General features: G+C 36.5%; 1 protein-coding gene across 2 annotated transcripts in view; it reads right to left on the reverse strand.

Moving 5' to 3' along the window:
- The window catches only part of KCNK2 (potassium two pore domain channel subfamily K member 2), a 154,573-nt gene that overhangs the window by 55,589 nt on the left and 78,795 nt on the right, over window positions 1-20,189 (reverse strand). For both annotated transcript variants that reach the window (XM_003265111.3, XM_003265110.3), the window contains exons 4-5: window positions 10,430-10,590; window positions 7,578-7,764 (exon numbers count right to left, since the gene is read on the reverse strand). In XM_003265111.3, the coding sequence (XP_003265159.1) occupies window positions 7,578-7,764; window positions 10,430-10,590 (348 nt within the window). The remainder of the gene's footprint in view (window positions 1-7,577; window positions 7,765-10,429; window positions 10,591-20,189) is intronic.

Genomic DNA, 20,189 nt, shown 5'->3' on the forward strand with positions numbered 1-20,189 from the left:
TATTTCAAGATCAACCACATGCTCAGCCATAAAGCAAATCTCAATAAATTCAAAAAAATTAAAAGCGTACCAACCATACTCTCAGACTACAGTGGAATAACAATAGAAGTCAATACCAAGAAGATCTCTCAAAACCACACAATTTTACAGAAATTAAACAACTTGCTCCTGAATGAATGTTGAGTAAACAAGAAAATTAAACTAGAAATTAAAAAAATTATTTGTGATAAATGAAAACAGAAACACAATATACAATATACAGCAAAAGCAATGTTAAGAGAGAAGTTTATATTGCCAAATGCCTACCTCAAAAAGTTAGAAAGATCTCAAATTAAAGATCTAACATCACACCTAAAGGAACTAGACAAACAAGAAGAAACTAACTCCAAAGCTAGCAGAGGTGACTAAAGTTAGAACAGACAAAAAATAAAAGAATAAAATCAGAGCAAAACTGAATGAAATTGAGACTCAAAAATCCATGCAAATAATAACACCAAAGGTTAGTTCTTTGAAAGGATAAGCAAGATCAATAGACAGTTAGCTAGATTAACAAGGAAAAAAATGAGAGAAGATCCAAATAAGCACAATCAGAAATGACAAAGGTAACATTACAACTGGTCCCACAGAAGTACAAAAGATTCTCAGAGACCACCATGAACATTTCTATGCATGCATATTAAAAAATAGAGAGGAAATAAATTCCCATAAACACACAATCTCCCAAGATTGAATCAGAAAGAAATTAAAACCCTGAACAGACCAATATTGACTTCCAAAATGGAATCAGTAATAAAAAAAAATCTACCAACCAAAGGAATCCCTGGACTAGGTTGATTCACATTCAGATTCTACCAGACGTACAAAGAAGCGCTGGTACAAATCCTAGTAAAACTCTTTACAAAAAATTGAAGAGGAGTGACTCCTCCCTAACTCATTCTATGAAGCGAGCATCATTTTGATAACAAAATATGGCAAAAGACACAATAACAAGAAAAACTATAGGCCATTATCCTTGATGAATGTAGATGCAAAATCTTCAACAAACTGAGTCCAACAGCACGTCAAAAAGTTAGTTCACCATGATCAGGTAGACTTCATTCCTAGAATGCAAGGTTGGTTCACCATATACAAATCAATAAATGTGATTCCCACATAAATGGAATTAAAAACAAGAACCATATGATCATCTCAATAGATGTGGAAAAAGCTTTTAATAAAATATAACACCCCTTCCTTATAAAAATCCCCAAGAAATTAGGCATTGATGAAACATATGTCAAAATAATAAAAGCCCTCTATGGCAAACCCACAGTCAACAGCATACTGCATGGGCAAAAACTGGAAGCATTCCCCTTGAAAACAGAAAGAAGGTAAGGATGCCCACTCTCACCACTCCTATTCAACATACTACTGGGAGTCCATGCCAGAGCAATCAGGCAAAAGAAAAAAATAAAAGCATCTAAATACGAAAAGAAGAAGTCAAACTATCTTTCTTCACTAACAATATGACTCTATACTTAGAAAACCTTAAAAATTCTGCCTAAAGGCTCCTGTAATAAACAACTTCAGTAACATTTGAGGATACAAAATCAATGTACAAAAATCAGTAGCATTTTTATACACCAATAACATTCAATATCAGAGCCAAATTAAGGACACAATCACATTTATAATAGCCACAAAAAAAACAGGAATACGTCTAACCAAGGAAGTGAAAGATCTCTACAAGAACTACACAACACTGCTTAAAGAAATCATAGGTAACACAAAAAATAGAGAAATATTCCATATTCATGGATTGAAAGAATCAATATTTTTAAAAGGACCATACTGTCCAAAGCAATCTATAGATTCAATGCTATTTCTATTAAGCTACCAATATCGTTTTTCACAAAGCTAGAAAAAGCTCTTCTAAAATTCATATAGAACCAAAAACGAGCCTGAACAGTCAAAGTAATCCTAAAAAAAAAAGCTGGAGGCATCACATTACTCGACTTCAAACAACACTACAAGGGTACAGTAACCAAAACAGCATGGTACTGCTACAAAAAAAAATAAAAAATATATATATATATATTATATGGGCCAGTGGAGCAGAATAGAGAACCCAGAAATAAAACCACACACCTACAGTCATGTGATGTTTGACAAAGTTAATAAAAATTAGCAGTGAGGAAAGGATTCCCTATTCAATAAATGGTGCTGGGATAGCTAGCTAGCATATAAAGAAGGATGAAACTGGACCCCACCTTTCACCATATACAAAAATTAACTCAAGATGGATTAAATATTTAAATGTAAGACCTCAAACTATAAGAATCCTAGAAGAAAATTTAGGAAACACTATTCTGGACATCAGCCTTGGGAAAGAATTTGTGACTACGTCCTCAAAAGCAATTTCAACTAAAACAAAAATTGACAAATAGGACCTAATTAAACTAAAGTGCTTCTGCACAGCAAAAGAAACTATCAACAGAGTAAACAGACAACCTATAGAATTGGATAAAATAATTATAACCTATGCATCTGACAAAGGTCTAACATCGAGAATCTTAAAGGAATTTAAACAAATCAACCACCAAAAAACAACACAATTAAAAAGTGGGCAAAGCACTAAAAAGTGGGCAAAAGACATCAATAGACACTTCTCAAAAGGACATTCATGTGGCCAAGAAACATATGAATAAAAACTCAACGTCAATGATCATTAGAGAAATGCAAATCAAAACCACAATGAGCTACCATCCCATGACAGTCAGAATGACTATTATTAAAAATTTAAGAAACAACAGATGCTGCCGAGGCTGTGGAGAAATAAAAACGCTTTTACACCATTGGTGGAAATGTAAATTAGTTCAACCATTGTAGAATACAATGTGATTATTCCTCAAAGACCTAGAACCAAAAATACCACTGGGCCCAGCAATCCCATTACTAGGTGTATACCCAAAGGAATATTAATCATTCTGTTATAAAGATACATGCACACATATGTTCATTGCAGCACTATTCACAATAGCAAAGACATGAAATCAACCCAAATGCCCATCAATGATAGACTGGATAAAGAAAACCTGGTACATATATACCATGGAATACTATGAAGCCATAAAAAGGAATGGGATGATGTCCTTTACAGGGACATGGTTGGAGCTGGAAGCCATTATCCTCAGCAAATTAACACAAGAACAGAAAACCAAACACCGCATATTCTCACTTACAAGTAGGAGCTGATCGATGAGAACACATGGACACATTGGGGGAACAACACACACTGGGGTCTGTCAGGGGTGCAGGGGTGGGAAAGCAACAGGAAGAATAGCTAATAGATGATCTAGGTGATGGGTTGATCTGTGCAGCAAATTACTGTGGCACACATTTACCTTTGTAACAAACATTTACGTCCTGCACATGTACCCCTGAACTTAAAATAAAAGTTGAAGAAAAAAAAGTGGGCAAAGGGCATGAACAGACACTTATCAAAAGAAGACATACAAGTTGCTAACAAACATATAAAAGATGCCCCACATCACTAATCGTCAGAGAAATGCAAGTCAAAACCACAATGAGATATCATCTCATAGCAGTCAGAAAGGCTATTATTAAAAAGTCAAAAAATAATAATGCTGGTAAGGCTCTGGAGAAAAGAGAATGCTTACACACTGATGGTGGGAATGAAAATTAGTTCAGCCTCTATGGAAATCAGTTTGGAGATTTCTCAAAGAACTAAAACAGAACGACCATTTAGCACAGCAATCCCATTACTGGCTATATATGCAAAGGAAAAGAAATCTTTCTAACAAAAAGTCACATACACACATATGTTTATCACAGCACTATTCACAATAGCCAAGGCATGGAATCAATCCAAGTGTCCATCAGTGGTGGATGAGGTAAAGAAAATGTGGTATATACATACCATGGAATACTTTGCAGTCATAAAGGAGAATAAAACCATGTCCTTTGCAGCAACATGGATGCAGCTGGAGACCATTATCCTAAGTGAATTAATGCAAGAACAGAAAACCAAATACCCTATGTTCTCACTTACAAGTGGGAGCTAAACAATGTGTATTCATGGACATAAAGATAGCAACAACAGACACTGGGGACCACTAGAGTGGGAAGGGAGGGAAGGGGGCAAGGGTTGAAAAACTAACTATTGGGTACTAAGCTCGGTACCTGGGTGATGGGATAAATCTTACCCCAAACCTCAACATCACACAATATACCCAGGTAACAAACCTGCACATGTACCACCATATCTAAAATAAAAGTTGAAATTATTTAAGAAAAAAGTCAAAATATGTGCTAAACAAAACAAAAAAAATCAGAGGCAGATATTTGGTATCAAAAATTAGAATGGAAATGTAAAATTCTGAACAACCAGTGATTATATTCCCTTCATTAAATAAAAATAAATATTTAACTCCACCTTTCTGTATACCTCCAGTGTCACAGAGTCACTATTTGTCTTTGCCACTGTTATGGGTTGAATTGTGTCCTCCAAGATATGTTGAAGTCCTAATCTCCAGTACCTCAGAATGTAACTTGATTATCTCAGTAGATGCAGAAAAGGCCTTTGACAAAATTAAACAGCCCTTCATGCTAAAAACTCTCAATAAATTAGGTATTGATGGGACGTATCTCGAAATAATAACAGCTATTTATGACAAACCCACAGTCAATATCATACTGAATGGGCAAAAACTGAAAGCATTTCCTTTGAAAACTGGCACAAGACAAGGATGCCCTCTCTCACCACTCCTGTTCAACATAGTGTTGGAAGTTCTGGCCAGGGCAATCAGGACAAGGAAGTAAAGGGTATTCAATTAGGAAAAGAGGAAGTCAAATTGTCCCTGTTTGCAGATGACATGATTATATATCTAGAAAACCCCATTGTCAGCCCAAAATCTCCTTAAGCTGATAAGCACCTTCAGCAAAGTCTCAGGATACAAAATCAATGTGCAAAACTCACAAGCATTCTTATATACCAATAACAAACAGAGAGCCAAATCATGAGTGAACTCCCATTCACAATTGCTTCAAAGAGAATAAAATACCTAGGAATCCAACTTACAAGGGATGTGAAGGACCTCTTCAAGGAGAACGACAAACCACTGCTCAACAAAATAAAAGAGGATGCAAACAAATGGAAGAACATTCCATGCTCATGGATAGGAAGAATCAATGTCATGAAAATGGCCATACTGCCCAAGGTAATTTATAGATTCAGTGCCATCCCCATGAAGCTACCAATGACTTTCTTCACAGAATTGGAAAAAACTACTTTAAAGTTCATATGGAACCAAAAAAGAGCCCGCATTGCCAAGTCAATCCTAAGCCAAAAGAACAAAGCTGGAGGCATCATGCTACCTGACTTCAAACTATACTACAAGGCTACAGTAACCAAAACAGCATGGTACTGGTACCAAAACAGAGATAGAGACCAATGGAACAGAACAGAGCCCTCAGAAATAATACCACACATCTACAACTATCTGATCTTTGACAAACCTGACAAAAACAAGCAATGGGGAAAGGATTCCCTATTTAACAAATGGTGCTGGGAAAACTGGCTAGCCATATGTAGAAAGCTGAAACTGGATCCCTTCCTTACACCTTATACAAAAATTAATTCAAGATGGATTAAAGACTTACATGTTAGACCTAAAACCGTAAAAACCCTAGAAGAAAACCTAGGCAATACCATTGAGGACATAGGCATGGGTAAGGACTTCATGTCTAAAACACCAAAAGCAATGGAACAAAGCCAAAATTGACAAATGCGACTAATTAAACTAAAGAGCTTCTGCATAGCAAAAGAAACTACCATCAGAGTGAACAGGCAACCTACAGAATGGGAGAAAATTTTTGCAATCTACTCATCTGACAAAGGGCTAATATCCAGAATCTACAATGAACTCCAGCAAATTTACAAGAAAAAAACAAACAACCCCATCAAAAAGTGGCCAAAGGATATGAACAGACAATTCTCAAAAGAAGACATTTATGCAGCCAAAAGACACATGAAATGCAAATCAAAACCACAACGAGATACCATCTCACACCAGTTAGAATGGCGATCATTCAAAAGTCAGAAAACAACAGGTGCTGGAGAGGATGTGGAGAAATAGTAACACTTGTACACTGTTGGTGGGACTGTAAACTAGTTCAACCATTGTGGAAGTCAGTGTGGTGATTCCTCAGGGATCTAGAACTAGACATACCGTTTGACCCAGCCATCCCATTACTGGGTATATACCCAAAGGATTATAAATCATGCTGCTATAAAGACACATGCACACATATGTTTATTGTGGCACTATTCACAATAGCAAAGACTTGGAACCAACCCAAATGTCCAACAATGATAGACTGGATTAAGAAAATGTGGCACATATATACCATGGAATACTAGGCAGCCATAAAAGAGGATGAGTTCATGTCCTTTGTAGGGACATGGATGAAGCTGGAAACCATCATTCTCAGCAAACTATCGCAAGGACAAAAAACAAAACACTGCCTGTTCTCACTCATAGGTAGGAATTGAACAATGAGAAAACTTGTTTTGTTACAAACACAGGAAGGGCAACATCACACACCAGGGCCTGTTGTGGGGTGGGGGAGGGGGGAGGGATAGCATTAGGAGATATATCTAATGTAAACGATGAGTTAATGGGTGCAGCACACCAACATGGCACATGTATACATATGTAACAAACCTGCACGTTGTGCACATGTACCCTAGAACTTAAAGTATAATAAAAATATATATATTTAAAAAAATAATAGTAATAAGATTCTTAGGCCAGGTGTAGTGGCTTGTGCCTGTAATCCCAGCACTTTCAGAGGCCGAGGCACCTAAGTTCAGGAGTTCAAGACCAGCCTGATCAACATGGTGAAACCCCATCTCTCCTAAAAATACATCAATTAGCTGGGCCTGGTGGCACACGCCTGTAATCCCACCTACTCAGGAGGCTGAGACAGGAGAATCACTCGAACCCAGAAGGCAGAGGTTGCAGTGAGCCAAGATCGTGCCAGTGCACTCCAGCCTGGGTGACAGAGCAAGACTCTATCTCAAAACTAAATAAATAAATAAATAAATAATAATAAAAGGCTCTTGTAAATGTAATTAGTTAAGATGTGGTTACGTTATACTTGGGTAGGATGGGCCTATAATATAATTTGACTGGTATGCTTATAAGCAGAAGGGAATTTGGCTGCAGAGACAGAGAGGCACAAGAAGAAAAATATGTGTTGAAGGAGGTAGAGATGGGAGTGATAAAGCTGCAAGCCAAGAATCGCCAAGGACTGATGACCTCTACCAGAAATTAGGAAGAGGCTAAGAAAAATTCTACCGAGTCTGAGAGAAATCATGGCCCTGCTGGTACCTTGATTTCCAACTTCTGTGAGAAAATGAATTTGCATTGTTTAAAGCCACCCACTTTATGGTACTTAGGTATGGCAGCCCTAGAAAACTCATACAGCCATTGTGTTTTGTTACAAACTTAAGTGAAAAATCTATCTGATAAACCCCTGTTAGAAGAGTAACATGGGTGCCAGGAAAAGCTTACCTGCAACGTAGTCACCAAATCCAATAGTTGTTAGAGTGATAACCACAAAATAAATGGCGTCCAGGGCACTCCAGCCTTCTATGTGTTTGAATATGATCGCAGGCAGAGCCACAAAGAGTACACAGCCAAATAGTATAAATATGATTGTTGAGATGATGCGAATCTTGGTCTGACTAACATTCCACTTCTAGGGATGAGACAGAAAGGTGTGTGTATATATATATATATGTATATACATGGGGAGACAGAGAGAGAGAGACAAAGAGAGAGAGAGAGAAATTACTTGCATACCCACAAAGTTAACCTATACACTATTATGAGCAAATTAGCAAGTAAGCATGTTATTTTATTTTCTTTTATGCTTAGTTTTTAATTGTCTTTACTTATGAAAATTAGGTATCATCAATAAATCAATCAATGCTAATAATGATGCTATTTTATCCTCACATAGCTTTACAACAGGTAAAATTCTTTTGAAAGGGTAAATTACATTTGCCCTGAGAATGTAATTTTAGATTTGCATCATTTGTTTACCTAGAGTACTTTTGAAATATTTCTATTCTATAGTCATACATACAACTGATTTCAGGCCAAATACAATCCAGAACCGTATGAAAATGGAGACACTGAAACAAGAATTAAGTATTTACAATTGTTTGTTGATAAACAAATTAATGTTGATAAACATTAATTTCATAAAGTTTTTTTTCTGTCACTTTTCTCTGTCACTTCCATCACTTTTTCCTATCATTAATTTAATTGATTACAGCATAATACTAACAGCTTAATCTCCACAGTTTGATTCCAACATGAACCAGGTGAATTCTCTGTTCTATGGTACTAAATTGCGTAACTAACAAAGCTATAAGATCAGCAGGTAAGGATAAGTCTTCAATACCCCTAGGCCATAGCTGTCATCAGAATACCCATTTTTTAAAACTCCTTCTCCAGTAAAAAAAATCTCTATAGTGTAAAGTATTAAATGAAGTTGGTATATATATAACAGTTTATATCCAGCTTTCTCTTTGAGGCTAGTTACCATATATTTTAAATCTGACTGGATCTGTCCTATTTACTGTAAAAAATATAGGTCACAAACTACACCATATGAAAATCACTGAATGTTAGAGCTTGAGAATTTTTAAAGACCTATGAAATCACAGAATAGAAAGGGTACATAGACATTCCTCTAGTCAACCATCCTCATCTTACATGTGAGAGTTAAATGAGTTCATGTTTATAAAGATTATAGAATAGTGCTTGGTACCAAACGCTGAACCATGATCACTGGAATGTCATCACCATAAGGGCATGGAACTTTTTTTTTATGCACTGGTGTATATGCAACATAAAAAATATTACCCAGCATCTAGGAGGCACTCAAAAATTTGTTGAATGAATGAATGAAGAATTCAACATTACCATGTTTATGCTGTCAATCTGCCCTCTTGATTAATATAAACAATTCTTTTAAATAAAAGTATAATACAAAAAAAGAATAAAACTCCAATTTTGGAATAACTGTGTTATTCTATTTCAACACAATGTTGAACAAAATGTTTGAGATCTAACTTTGATCTTAAATCTGAAACATGACTAGTGCTAAAACTGGAACTGTAATCCAAATTGAGAAAACAATACTCAATATTTTATTTCATCAGTAGAGTTAAATGTAAATATTTTGTTGAACTTTGTGTGAAAGTATAAAACATTACTAAACAATGAACAAAATTTATTTGCAACAGTGGTGCTAGAAGTAACAAATCCTTTATAATCCCACCCTTTAACAGGAACAGTTACTTTTTCCATAATTTTCTTCCAATAACTCAAGCTTATAATCATAGTATTCTTATCTTTCACTTACAATTCTAACAAAAGTATTCTCATTTTTTGTTGACTATAATACAACTTGAAGATCTCCATGTATACTACACCTTTGGTTCTACTAAATTACGTTGTGTAGATACATTCCTATCAATGGCATTACTGAATTAAGTTATATGATCTCCTTTATTATGTTTGCTATTTAGACTACATCTTTCCCAAACGGGCTTTATAAGGGTACCAAAACAAATTTGAAAATAATAAAGTACAGTCAGTCATTTACTACTTATGTTAAAGTTCAATTTATAATGCCACCTACCCTCAGAGTGATGCCTCCGTAGTACCATTATTCAAGCTATACAAATAAGAAAATGTAGGTTTGATGGGATAATAACTAGTTTAAGAGAATATAGCTAGGAGACACTACATATGAAATTTAAATCTGGCTGGGCACGGTGGCTCAAGCCTGTAATCCCAGCACTTTGGAGCCCAAGACAGGCAGATCATTTGAGGTCGGGAGTTCAAGACCACCCTGGCCAACATGGTGAAACTCCATCTCTACTAAAAAATACAAAATTAGCCAGGCATGGTGGCGGGTGCCTATAATTCCAGCTACTCAGGAGGCTGAGGCATGAGAATTGCTTGAACCTGGGAGGTGGAGGTTGCAGTGAGCCAAGATTGCACCATTGCACTGCAGCCTGGGTGACAGAGCGAGACTCTGTCTCAAAAAAAAAAAAAGGAAAAAAAGAAAGAAAAAGAAAAGAAGTAAAAGATTTGAATCTAAGACATTTGAATTTCTACTTTTTTCTGTTTATACTTTTAAGTTTTTCTCATGCATTAATTTATTCATTCAGATTAAGTATAAACATAATTAAAATACAGTGAGTTACATGCCAATAGAGATGCATATAAATTGTTATGGAAGCCCTAGTAATTGAATGTCTAATTGTATCTGAGGTGACAGAAAGATATAATTTTTAAAAAAATCAAATAATAAATATATGTAGTTAAATATCTATCATACTCACAATAAATGTATCTTCCACTTTGGCAATTCCTTTTCCAAATATGGTGCCTAGTTGATCTCCAACTCCAGCCAAGAGAAAACCAAAGAGGGGAATTCCCAGTAAGGCATAGATGATACAGAATATTTTGCCGCCTTCTGTGCGTGGTGAGATGTTTCCAAATCCTTTAAAAAAATTACATTGTTTATAAATGAATAATAGTTGTTTAAAACATATGAACTCAAGATTGATTCAGAAACTCCAAAAAATTGCAAGATATCAATAATTGATTTTGACTAGTTAAGAATCCATTTGTATTACATATTATTTTGATATGTTCTAATATGTTATTCTTATGAGCAAATATTGCAAAAATAATTAATATTCCAATTAAACTGTGAGATGATGAAAACTGAGGTGACAACACATGCAATAATATTTTCATTATCATTATTATTTTTTCAAAATAATATTTTCATCAAACTTATTTCTTTTTTCTTTCTTTTTTTACTTTAAGTTCTGGGATACAATTGCAGAATGTGTAGGTTTGTTACCTAGGTATACGTGTGCCGTGACGGTTTGCTGCTCCTCTCAACCCATCATCTAGGTTTTAAGCCCTGCATACATTACCTATTTGTCCTAATGCTCTCCCTCCCCTTCCCACCACCCCTACTGGTCCCGGTGTGTGTTGTTCCCCTCCCTGTGTCCATGTGTTCTCACTGTTCAACTCCCACTTATGAGCGAGAACATGTGGTGTTTGGTTTTATGTTCCTGTGTTAGTTTGCTGAGGAAGATGGCTTCCAGCTTCATCCATGTCCCTGCAAAGGACATGATCTCATTCCTTTTTATGGCTGCATAGTATTCCATGGTGTATATGCACCACACTTTCCTTATCCAGTCTATCATTGATGGGGATTTAGGTTGGTTCCATGACTTTGATGTTGTAAATAGTGCTGCAATAAACATATGTGTGCAAGTGTCTTTACAGTAGAGTGATTTATAATCCTTTGAGTATATACCCAGTAATGGGACTGCTGGTCAAACGGTATTTCTGGTTCTACGTCCTTGAGGAATCACCACACTGTCTTCCACAATGGTTGAACTAATTTACATTTCCACCAACAGTATGAAAGCGTTCCTATTTCTCCACAGCCTCTATTGTTTCTTTACTTTTTAATCATCACCATTCTGACTAGCATGAGTTGGTATCTCATTGTGCTTTTGATTTGTATTTCTCTAATGATCAGTGATGTTGAGCTTTTTTTCATGTGTTTTTTGGCTGCATACATGTCTTCTTTTGAGAAGTGTCCGTTCATATCTTTTGCCCAGTTTTTGATGTTTTTTTTTTTTCTTGTAAATGTGTTTAAGTTCCTTGTAGATTCTGGATATTAGACTTCTCAGATGGGTAGACTGCAAAAGTTTTCTTCCATTCTGTAGGTTGCCTGTTCACTCTGATGATAGTTTCTTTTGCTGTGAAGAAGCTCTTTGGCTTAATTATACCCCATAAACGTTGGCTTTGGTTGCAACTGCTTTTGGCACATTAAACTTACTCTGTCTCTCTATTGCTGATAATCTTGTTGACTATAAAGCTTTCGTTATCGTTCAGAACGCACTGAGAAGACTATATTGCTTTAATTCGAGAGCATTCAGATATGCTTAAGTTATTTAAAGATTAAAGTTTAGTAGCAACTTTAAAATATTTTTATTCAATATTTACCAAAAAGCAATATCTAAAAACTTAAAATTATTAAACTTCTTTAAAGTTTTAAAGATCTTGAAGCCTTTACAGTTTTGTGCAAGGATATCTACTTGTTACCATTCAAGTAGCTCAACTTCATTTACTTTTAATAGCAGAAGCACTGTCTACACATATATGCTTGGGTTAAAAAATATACTTCTAAAAGTACACAGAGTACCTCTTTTGATCAGCAAACCTCTTACTGTCCTTCATATTAAATTAATTTGGAACTTTGATTTTAGTTATCTCTTACTCAAAAATGTGAGCAGATATTTTGGGATTGGTTTTTTTTGTTGTTACTTTCCAGTTTAATGACTGTTGTAGTCAAAGATTATGGGCTGTGTGATTTTTACTTGTTGGAATCCATTGAGATTTTCCTTGTGGCTTTATTATAGTCAATTTTTATATTTATTTCATTGTTATTTGAAAAGAATATGAATGTTCTATTTGTTTGATACAAAAAGAACATGGAGTGAGGGTGAGCTAATGTTTAGTCACTTTAACCCATATGTTTTTCCCTACAATATTTCCATCTTTCTCTTCCTCCTACTCAAACAGTTAGTCAATTCTGTGTTCATTGCTAGTCAACTCATCTACTGAGGGATTTGTTTTTAATGTATCTAATGTTCAAGAACTGTGACTATTTTTTCCATTAGCCTGTTCTCATGCCATGAAAATAATAATTATGTTAATTTCTTTTTCAGTGTTCAACCATGTAGTAATTCAATTCCTTGAGAGAAATCCTACACTTTCTTTACTTAGGACAATTTCTATGAGTAGTTGAGAACGCCTGGTCATATCCTCACACTTATAAGCAAAATACAATACTAGATTGGTTAGTATTTTAGTAGAAATTTATTTTCTAGCCTCGGTGAGAATCATGATTTTTCTGGTGGTATAAGGAAGATTCTGGTTCAAGGAGCTCTGGCTGAAGTAGTGCTGGTGAAAGAGGGGAGACTGGAGTCTGGACTTTCATGTAGGAGTGCATTGTACAGGATTTCTGGGGACGGGTTCTCCCAATTCTCAAAGCAGCCACCAGTGTACAGCTGCCTTACTGTTTCTCAGGCCTGCTGCCTGCTCTGGGAATATCTGTAACACAGCTCTGTTTGGAAAACACAGCTTGATTCTGCAGGCAAAGACCGGAGGCAGCTACCAAAAAGTGAGGATTAGTGGTTCCACAGAACTTGAACTAATTTATAGGCTGACTGCCCTTGGACCCACTTCTGCTTTTAATTTTGGTGACTTTATGAAGTTCTCTTGGAAATTTTCATTTTTTGAATCCTCTGTTTTGCTTCTATGGGGGATATGGGCTCCTCAACTCAAAAAGTGTTCATGGTCCCTCTGCATCTATATGACTCATAACATCCCCAAATCCACTCCTGTTGTGTCGGTCACAATATTTTCCCTGCCCTCGAGCACATTATGGAAATTTTTAATAATTATTTTTCTATGTCTCTTTCATCTCAATGCAACTTTTTGGTGATGTGAGGTAATTGCATGTTTACATAAACAAGGAATTCAATCTCTGAATTTACGAAAGTCTTTTAAGATGTTAGATATCGATTATCTAACAAAAATTCCACAGGTTTACAATAAGGTCATCACACATCATTTTGTTTAAAACCATTTTACATTACAGCCCAAAATTAACTGATCGAAAAATATCAGTCAAGACAAAACCTAGCAAGAGTTTAGCAGTATATTATAGCCATTCCTGGAACCATCTTTCCTTAGTTATGTGACCTTGGGCAAATTATTTCCTCATCTGTTAACAGGGCATATTGTTATTACATACTTCATTGAGTTTTAAGTACTAAAATTAACCAATTGAAAGATATCAGTCAAGACAAAACCTAGTAACAGTTTAGCAGTATATTATAGCCATTCCCGGAACCATCATTCCTTAGTTATGTGACCTTGGGCAAATTATTTCCTCATCTGTTAAAACGGCATATTGTTACTACATACTTAATTGAGTTTTAAGTACCAAATAAAGTACTATGTGAAAAGTGCTTACTCTACTATACTACATGTGCTCAATATATGTTAGGTATGATAATAGTTCTTATAATCTCTATTAATAATAATATTTGTAGAAGCAGCCTTGTAGTATATAGTTTGAAGTCAGGTAGTGTGATGCCTCCAGCTTTGTTCTTTTGGCTTAGGATTGACTTGGCAAACCAAAACAGCATGGTACTGGTACCAAAACAGAGATAGAGACCAACGGAACAGAACAGAGCCCTCAGAAATAATGCTACATATCTACAACTCTCTGATCTTTGACAAACCTGACAAAAACAAGCAATGGGGAAAGGATTCCCTATTTAATAAATGGTGCTGGGAAAACAGGCTAGCCATATGCAGAAAGCTGAAACTGGATCCCTTCCTTACACCTTATACAAAAATTAATTCAAGATGGATTAAAGACTTACATGTTAGACCTAAAACCCTAGAAGAAAACCTAGGCAATACCATTCAGGACATAGGCATGGGCAAGGACTTCACGTCTAAAACACCAAAAGCAATGGCAACAAAAGCCAAAACTGACAAATGGGATCTAATTAAACTAAGGAGCTTCTGCACAGCAAAAGAAACTACCGTCAGAGTGAACAGGCAACAGAATAGGAAAAAATTTTTGCAACCTACTCATCTGACAAAGGGCTAATATCCAGAATCTACGATGAACTCCAACAAATTTACAAGAAAAAAACAGAAAACCCCATCAACAAGTGGGCAAAGGATATGAACAGACACTTCTCAAAAGAAGACATTTATGCAGCCAAAAAAACATGAAAAAATGCTCATCATCACTGGCCATCAGAGAAATGCAAATCAAAACCACAATGAGATATCATCTCACACCAGTTAGAATGGCCATCATTCAAAAGTCAGGAAACAACAGGTGCTGGAGAGGATGTGGAGAAATAGGAACACTTGTACACTGTTGGTGGGACTGTAAACTAGTTCAACCATTGTGGAAGTCAGTGTGGCAATTCCTCAGGGATCTAGAACTAGACATACCGTTTGACCCAGCCATCCCATTACTGGGTATATGCCCAAAGGATTATAAATCATGCTGCTATAAAGACATATGCACATGTATGTTTATTGTGGCACTATTCACAATAGCAAAGACTTGGAACCAACCCAAATGTCCAACAATGATAGACTGGATTAAGAAAATGTGGCACATATACACCATGGAATAATATGCAGCCATAAAAGAGGATGAGTTCATGTCCTTTGTAGGGACATGGATGAAGCTGGAAACCATCATTCTCAGCAAACTATCGCAAGGACAAAAAACCAAACACCGCATGTTCTCACTCACAGGTGGGAATTGAACAATGAGAACACATGGACACAGGAAGGGGAACATCACACACCAGGGACTGTTGTGGGGTTGGGGGGAGGGGGGAGGGATAGCATTAGGAGATATACCTAATGCTAAATGAGGAGTTAATGGGTGCAGCACACCAACATAGCACATGTATACATATGTAACAAACCTGCACGTTGTGCACATGTACCCTAAAACCTAAAGTATAATAACAAATAATAATAATAAAATAAAAATAAAAAGCATTTAAAAATATATATATATATATATATATTTGTAGAAGCAAAGGTTAGAGGATCAATGTATTTAGCCTCATCAGTAAGCAAACTATTTAATAGCCAGGTTAATGCAGTCATGATTACACATTGTTCTTCCACTATGTTCTGAATGTTTTGTCAAACTACAGATGCCATTCTTTATAAGGGACAATGGCAAAACAGCATGCTGTATGCTAAGGCAACTTTTCACATATAAAAGTTGAAGGAATTGGAGGTGTTTGTGCTGAAGAAAAGAAAGCTGAGAGTAGAAAGATGCAGGCTAGCTGATTCCAACTATGTGAATGATTAAAACATGGAAAAGGAAACAGACCTATTCTGATGCTTCAAGGCAAAGAACAAAAGCAACTGGTGCAAGATATGGAAAGCGAACTCATGCTAAAGTAACTGCAGCCAAAATAGAGTAAATGACTATAAGAGTCAGACAGAAGCCAGATAATGACTTGCAGTGTTTAATACTTTGGACTGATGGTCTTCTGGGATTCCTTATAATACAAAGTTGTTATGAATCAGTGGGCAAATGTACATACATAATAAGAGTAAGGTTCTTTAATATCTGCTTTTGCCATGGATTACAATTACTCATTCATACATTCAAAATTTTTTATTAAGCATCTACTTTTTGCCAGGCACTGTGCTAAGCACTAGGGCTGCAGCTATGAAGTAGACAGACCTGATCTCTCAAGTTGAAAATCCAGTGAGGACACCTGCAAGAGACTGATACAAACGTGTGATAACTGTGTGCCACAGAAAGTACAGAATGTTCCTGATGCACAGGATGTAAGAGAATGAGACATGCTGCACACGATAAGTGACCCTGAAGCTGTGATCTGAATCTGAGTAGAAGTTACTCAGGTAGTGTAAATAATGAAATTAAGGCAGAAATAAATAAGTTCTTTGAAACCAATGAGAACAAAGACACAATGTACCAGAATCTCTGGGACACAGCTAAAGCAGTGTATAGAGGGAAATTTATAGCACTAAATGCCCACAGGAGAAAGTGGGAAAGATCTAAAATCGATACCCTAACATCACAATTAAAACAACTAGAGAAGCAAAAGCACACAAATTCAAAAGCTAGCAGAAGGCAAGAAATAACTAAGATCAGAGCAGAACTGAGGGAGATAGAGACACGAGAAACTCTTCAAAAAAATCAATGAATCTAGGAGGTGGTTGTTTGAAAAGATTAACAAAATAGACTGCTAGCTAGACTAATAAAAAAGAGAGAGAAGAATCAAATAGACACAATAAAAATGATAAAGGGGATATCACCACTGATCCCACAGAAATACAACCTACCATCAGAGAATACTATAAACACCTCTACACAAATATACTAGAAGATCTAGAAGAAACAGATAAATTCCTGGACACAGACACCATCCCAAGATTAAACCAGGAAAAAATCGAATTCCTGAATAGACCAATAACAAGTTCTGAAATTGAGGCAGTAATTAATAGCCTACCAACCGAAAAAAGCCCAGGACCAGACAGATTCACAGCCAAATTCTACCAGAGGTACAAACAGGAGCTGGTATCATTCCTTCTGAAACTATTCCAAACAATAGAAAAAGAGGGACTCCTCCTTAACTCATTTTATGAGGCCAGCATCATCCTGATACAAAACCTGTCAGAGACACAACAATGACAAAAAAAATTCAGGCCAATATCCCTGATGAACATCGATGCAAAAATCCTCAATAAAATACTGACAAATTGAATCCAGCAGCACATCAAAACTCTTATCCACCACAATCAAGTCGGCTTCATCCCTGGGATGCAAGACTGGTTCAATATATGCAAATCAATAAATATAATGCATCACACAATGACAAAAACTACATGATTATTTCAATAGATGCAGAAAAGGCCTTCAATAAAATTCAACTCCCCTTCATGCTAAAAATTCTTAATAAACAGGGTACTGATGTAACGTATCTCAAAATAATAAGAGCTATTTATGACAAACCCACAGCCAATATCACACTGAATGGGCAAAAGCTGGAATCACACCCTTTGAAAACCGGCACAAAACAAGGATGCCCTCTCTCACCACTCCTATTCAACATAGTGTTGGAAGTTCTGGCCAGGGCAATCAGGCAAGAGAAAGAAATAGAGTATTCAAAAAGGAAAAGAGGAAGTCAAATTGTCTCTGTTTGCAGATCACGTGATTGTATATTTAGAAAACTCCATCGTCTCAGCCCAAAATCTCCTTAAGTTGGTAAGCAACTTCAGCAAAGTCTCAGGATATAAAATCAATGTGCAAAAATCACAAACATTCCTATACACCAATAATAGACAAACAGAGAGCCAAATCGTGAGTGAACTCCCATTCACAATTGCTACAAAGAGACTAAAATATCTAGGAATACAACTTACAGTGGATGTGAAAGACCTCTTCAAGGAGAACTACAAACCACTGGTCAAGGAAATAAAAGAGGACACAAACAAATGGAAAAACATTCCATGCTCATGGATAGGAAGAATCAATATTGTGAAAATGGCCATACTGCCTGAGTAATTTATAGATTCAATGCTATCCCCATCAAGCTACCATTGACTTTCTTCACAAAATTAGAAAAAATTACTTTAAATTTCATATGAAACCAAAAAGGAGCCTGTATAGCCAAGACAATCCTAATCAAAAAAAACAAAGCTGGAGGTATCATGCTACCTGACTTCAAACTATACTACAAGGCTACAGTAACCAAAACAGCATGTTACTGGTACCAAAACAGATATATATATACCAATGGAACAGAACAGAGGCCTCAGAAATAATGCCACACATCTACAACCATCTGATCTTTGACAAGCCTGACAAAAACAAACAATGGGGAAACGATTCCCTATTTAATAAACAGTGTTGGGAAAACTGGCTAGCCATATGCAGAAAACTGAAACTGGACCCCTTCTTTAAACCTTATACAAAAAATAACTCAAGATAGATTAAAGACCTAAATGTAAGACCAAAAACCATAAAAACCCTAGAAGAAAACCTAGGCAATACCATTCAGGATATAGTCATGGGCAAAGATTTCATGACTAAAACACCAAAAGCAATGACAACAAAAGTCAAAATTGACAAATGGGATTTAATTAAACTAAAGAGCTTCTGCACAGCAAAAGAAACTACCATCAGAGTGAACAGGCAACATACAGAATGGGAGAAAATTTTTGCAATCTATCCATCTGACAAAGGTCTAATATCCAGAATCTACAGGGAACTTAAACAAATTTACAAGAATAAAACAACCCCATCAAAAAGTGGGCAAAGGATATGAACAGACACTTCTCAAAAGAAGACATTTATGTAGGCAGCAAACATATAAAAGAAAGCTCATCATCACTGTTCATTAGAGAAATGCAAATCAAAACCACAATGAGATACCATGTCATGTCAGTTAGAATGGCGATCATTAAAAAGTCAGGAAACAACAGATGCTGGAGAGGCTGTGGAGAAATAGGAATGCTGTTACACTGTTGTTGGGACTGCAAATTAGTTCAACCATTGTGGAAGACAATGTGGCGATTCCTTAAGGATCTAGAACCAGAAATACCATTTGACCCAGCAATTCTGTTAATTGGTATATGCCCAGAGGATTATAAATCATTCTACAATAAAGACACATGCACATGTATGTTTATTGCAGCACTATTCACAACAGCAAAGACTTGGAACCAATCCAAATGCCCATCAATGATAAACTGGATTAAGAAAACGTGGCATGGCCGGGCGCGGTGGCTCACGCTTGTAATCCCAGCACTTTGGGTGGCCGAGGCAGGCGAATCACGAGGTCAGGAGATCGAGACCACGGTGAAACCCCGTCTCTACTAAAAATACAAAAAAATTAGCCGGGCGTCATGGTGGGCGCCTGTAGTCCCAGCTACTCGGAGAGGCTGAGGCAGGAGAATAGCATGAACCTGGGAGGCGGAGCTTGCAGTGAGCCGAGATTGTGCCACTGCACTCCAGCCTGGGCGACAGAGCGAGACTCTGTCTCAAAAAAAAAAAAAGAAAATGTGGCACATATACACCATAGAATACTATGCAGCCATAAAAAAGGATGAGTTCTTGTCCTTTGCAGGGATATGGATGAAGCTAGAAACCATCATTCTCAGTAAACTAACACAGGAACAGAAAACCAAATACCACATGTTCTCACTCATAAGTGGGAGTTGAACAGTGAGAACATACAGTCACACGGAGGGGAACATCACACACCAGGGCCTGTTGGGGGCTGGGGTCTAAGGGCTAGGGGAGGGATAGCATTAGGAGAAATACCTAATGTAGATGACTGGTTGATGGCTGCAGCAAACCACCATGGCACATGTATACCTATGTAACAAACCTGCATGTTCTGCACATGTATCCCAGAACTTAAAGTATAATTTTAAAGAAAAAAAAGAGAGAGAGAGGGAGAAAGCGTAACC

The sequence above is a fragment of the Nomascus leucogenys genome, chromosome 5 (genome assembly GCF_006542625.1).
Source record: "Nomascus leucogenys isolate Asia chromosome 5, Asia_NLE_v1, whole genome shotgun sequence".
Classification (NCBI taxonomy): Eukaryota; Metazoa; Chordata; class Mammalia; order Primates; family Hylobatidae; genus Nomascus; species Nomascus leucogenys.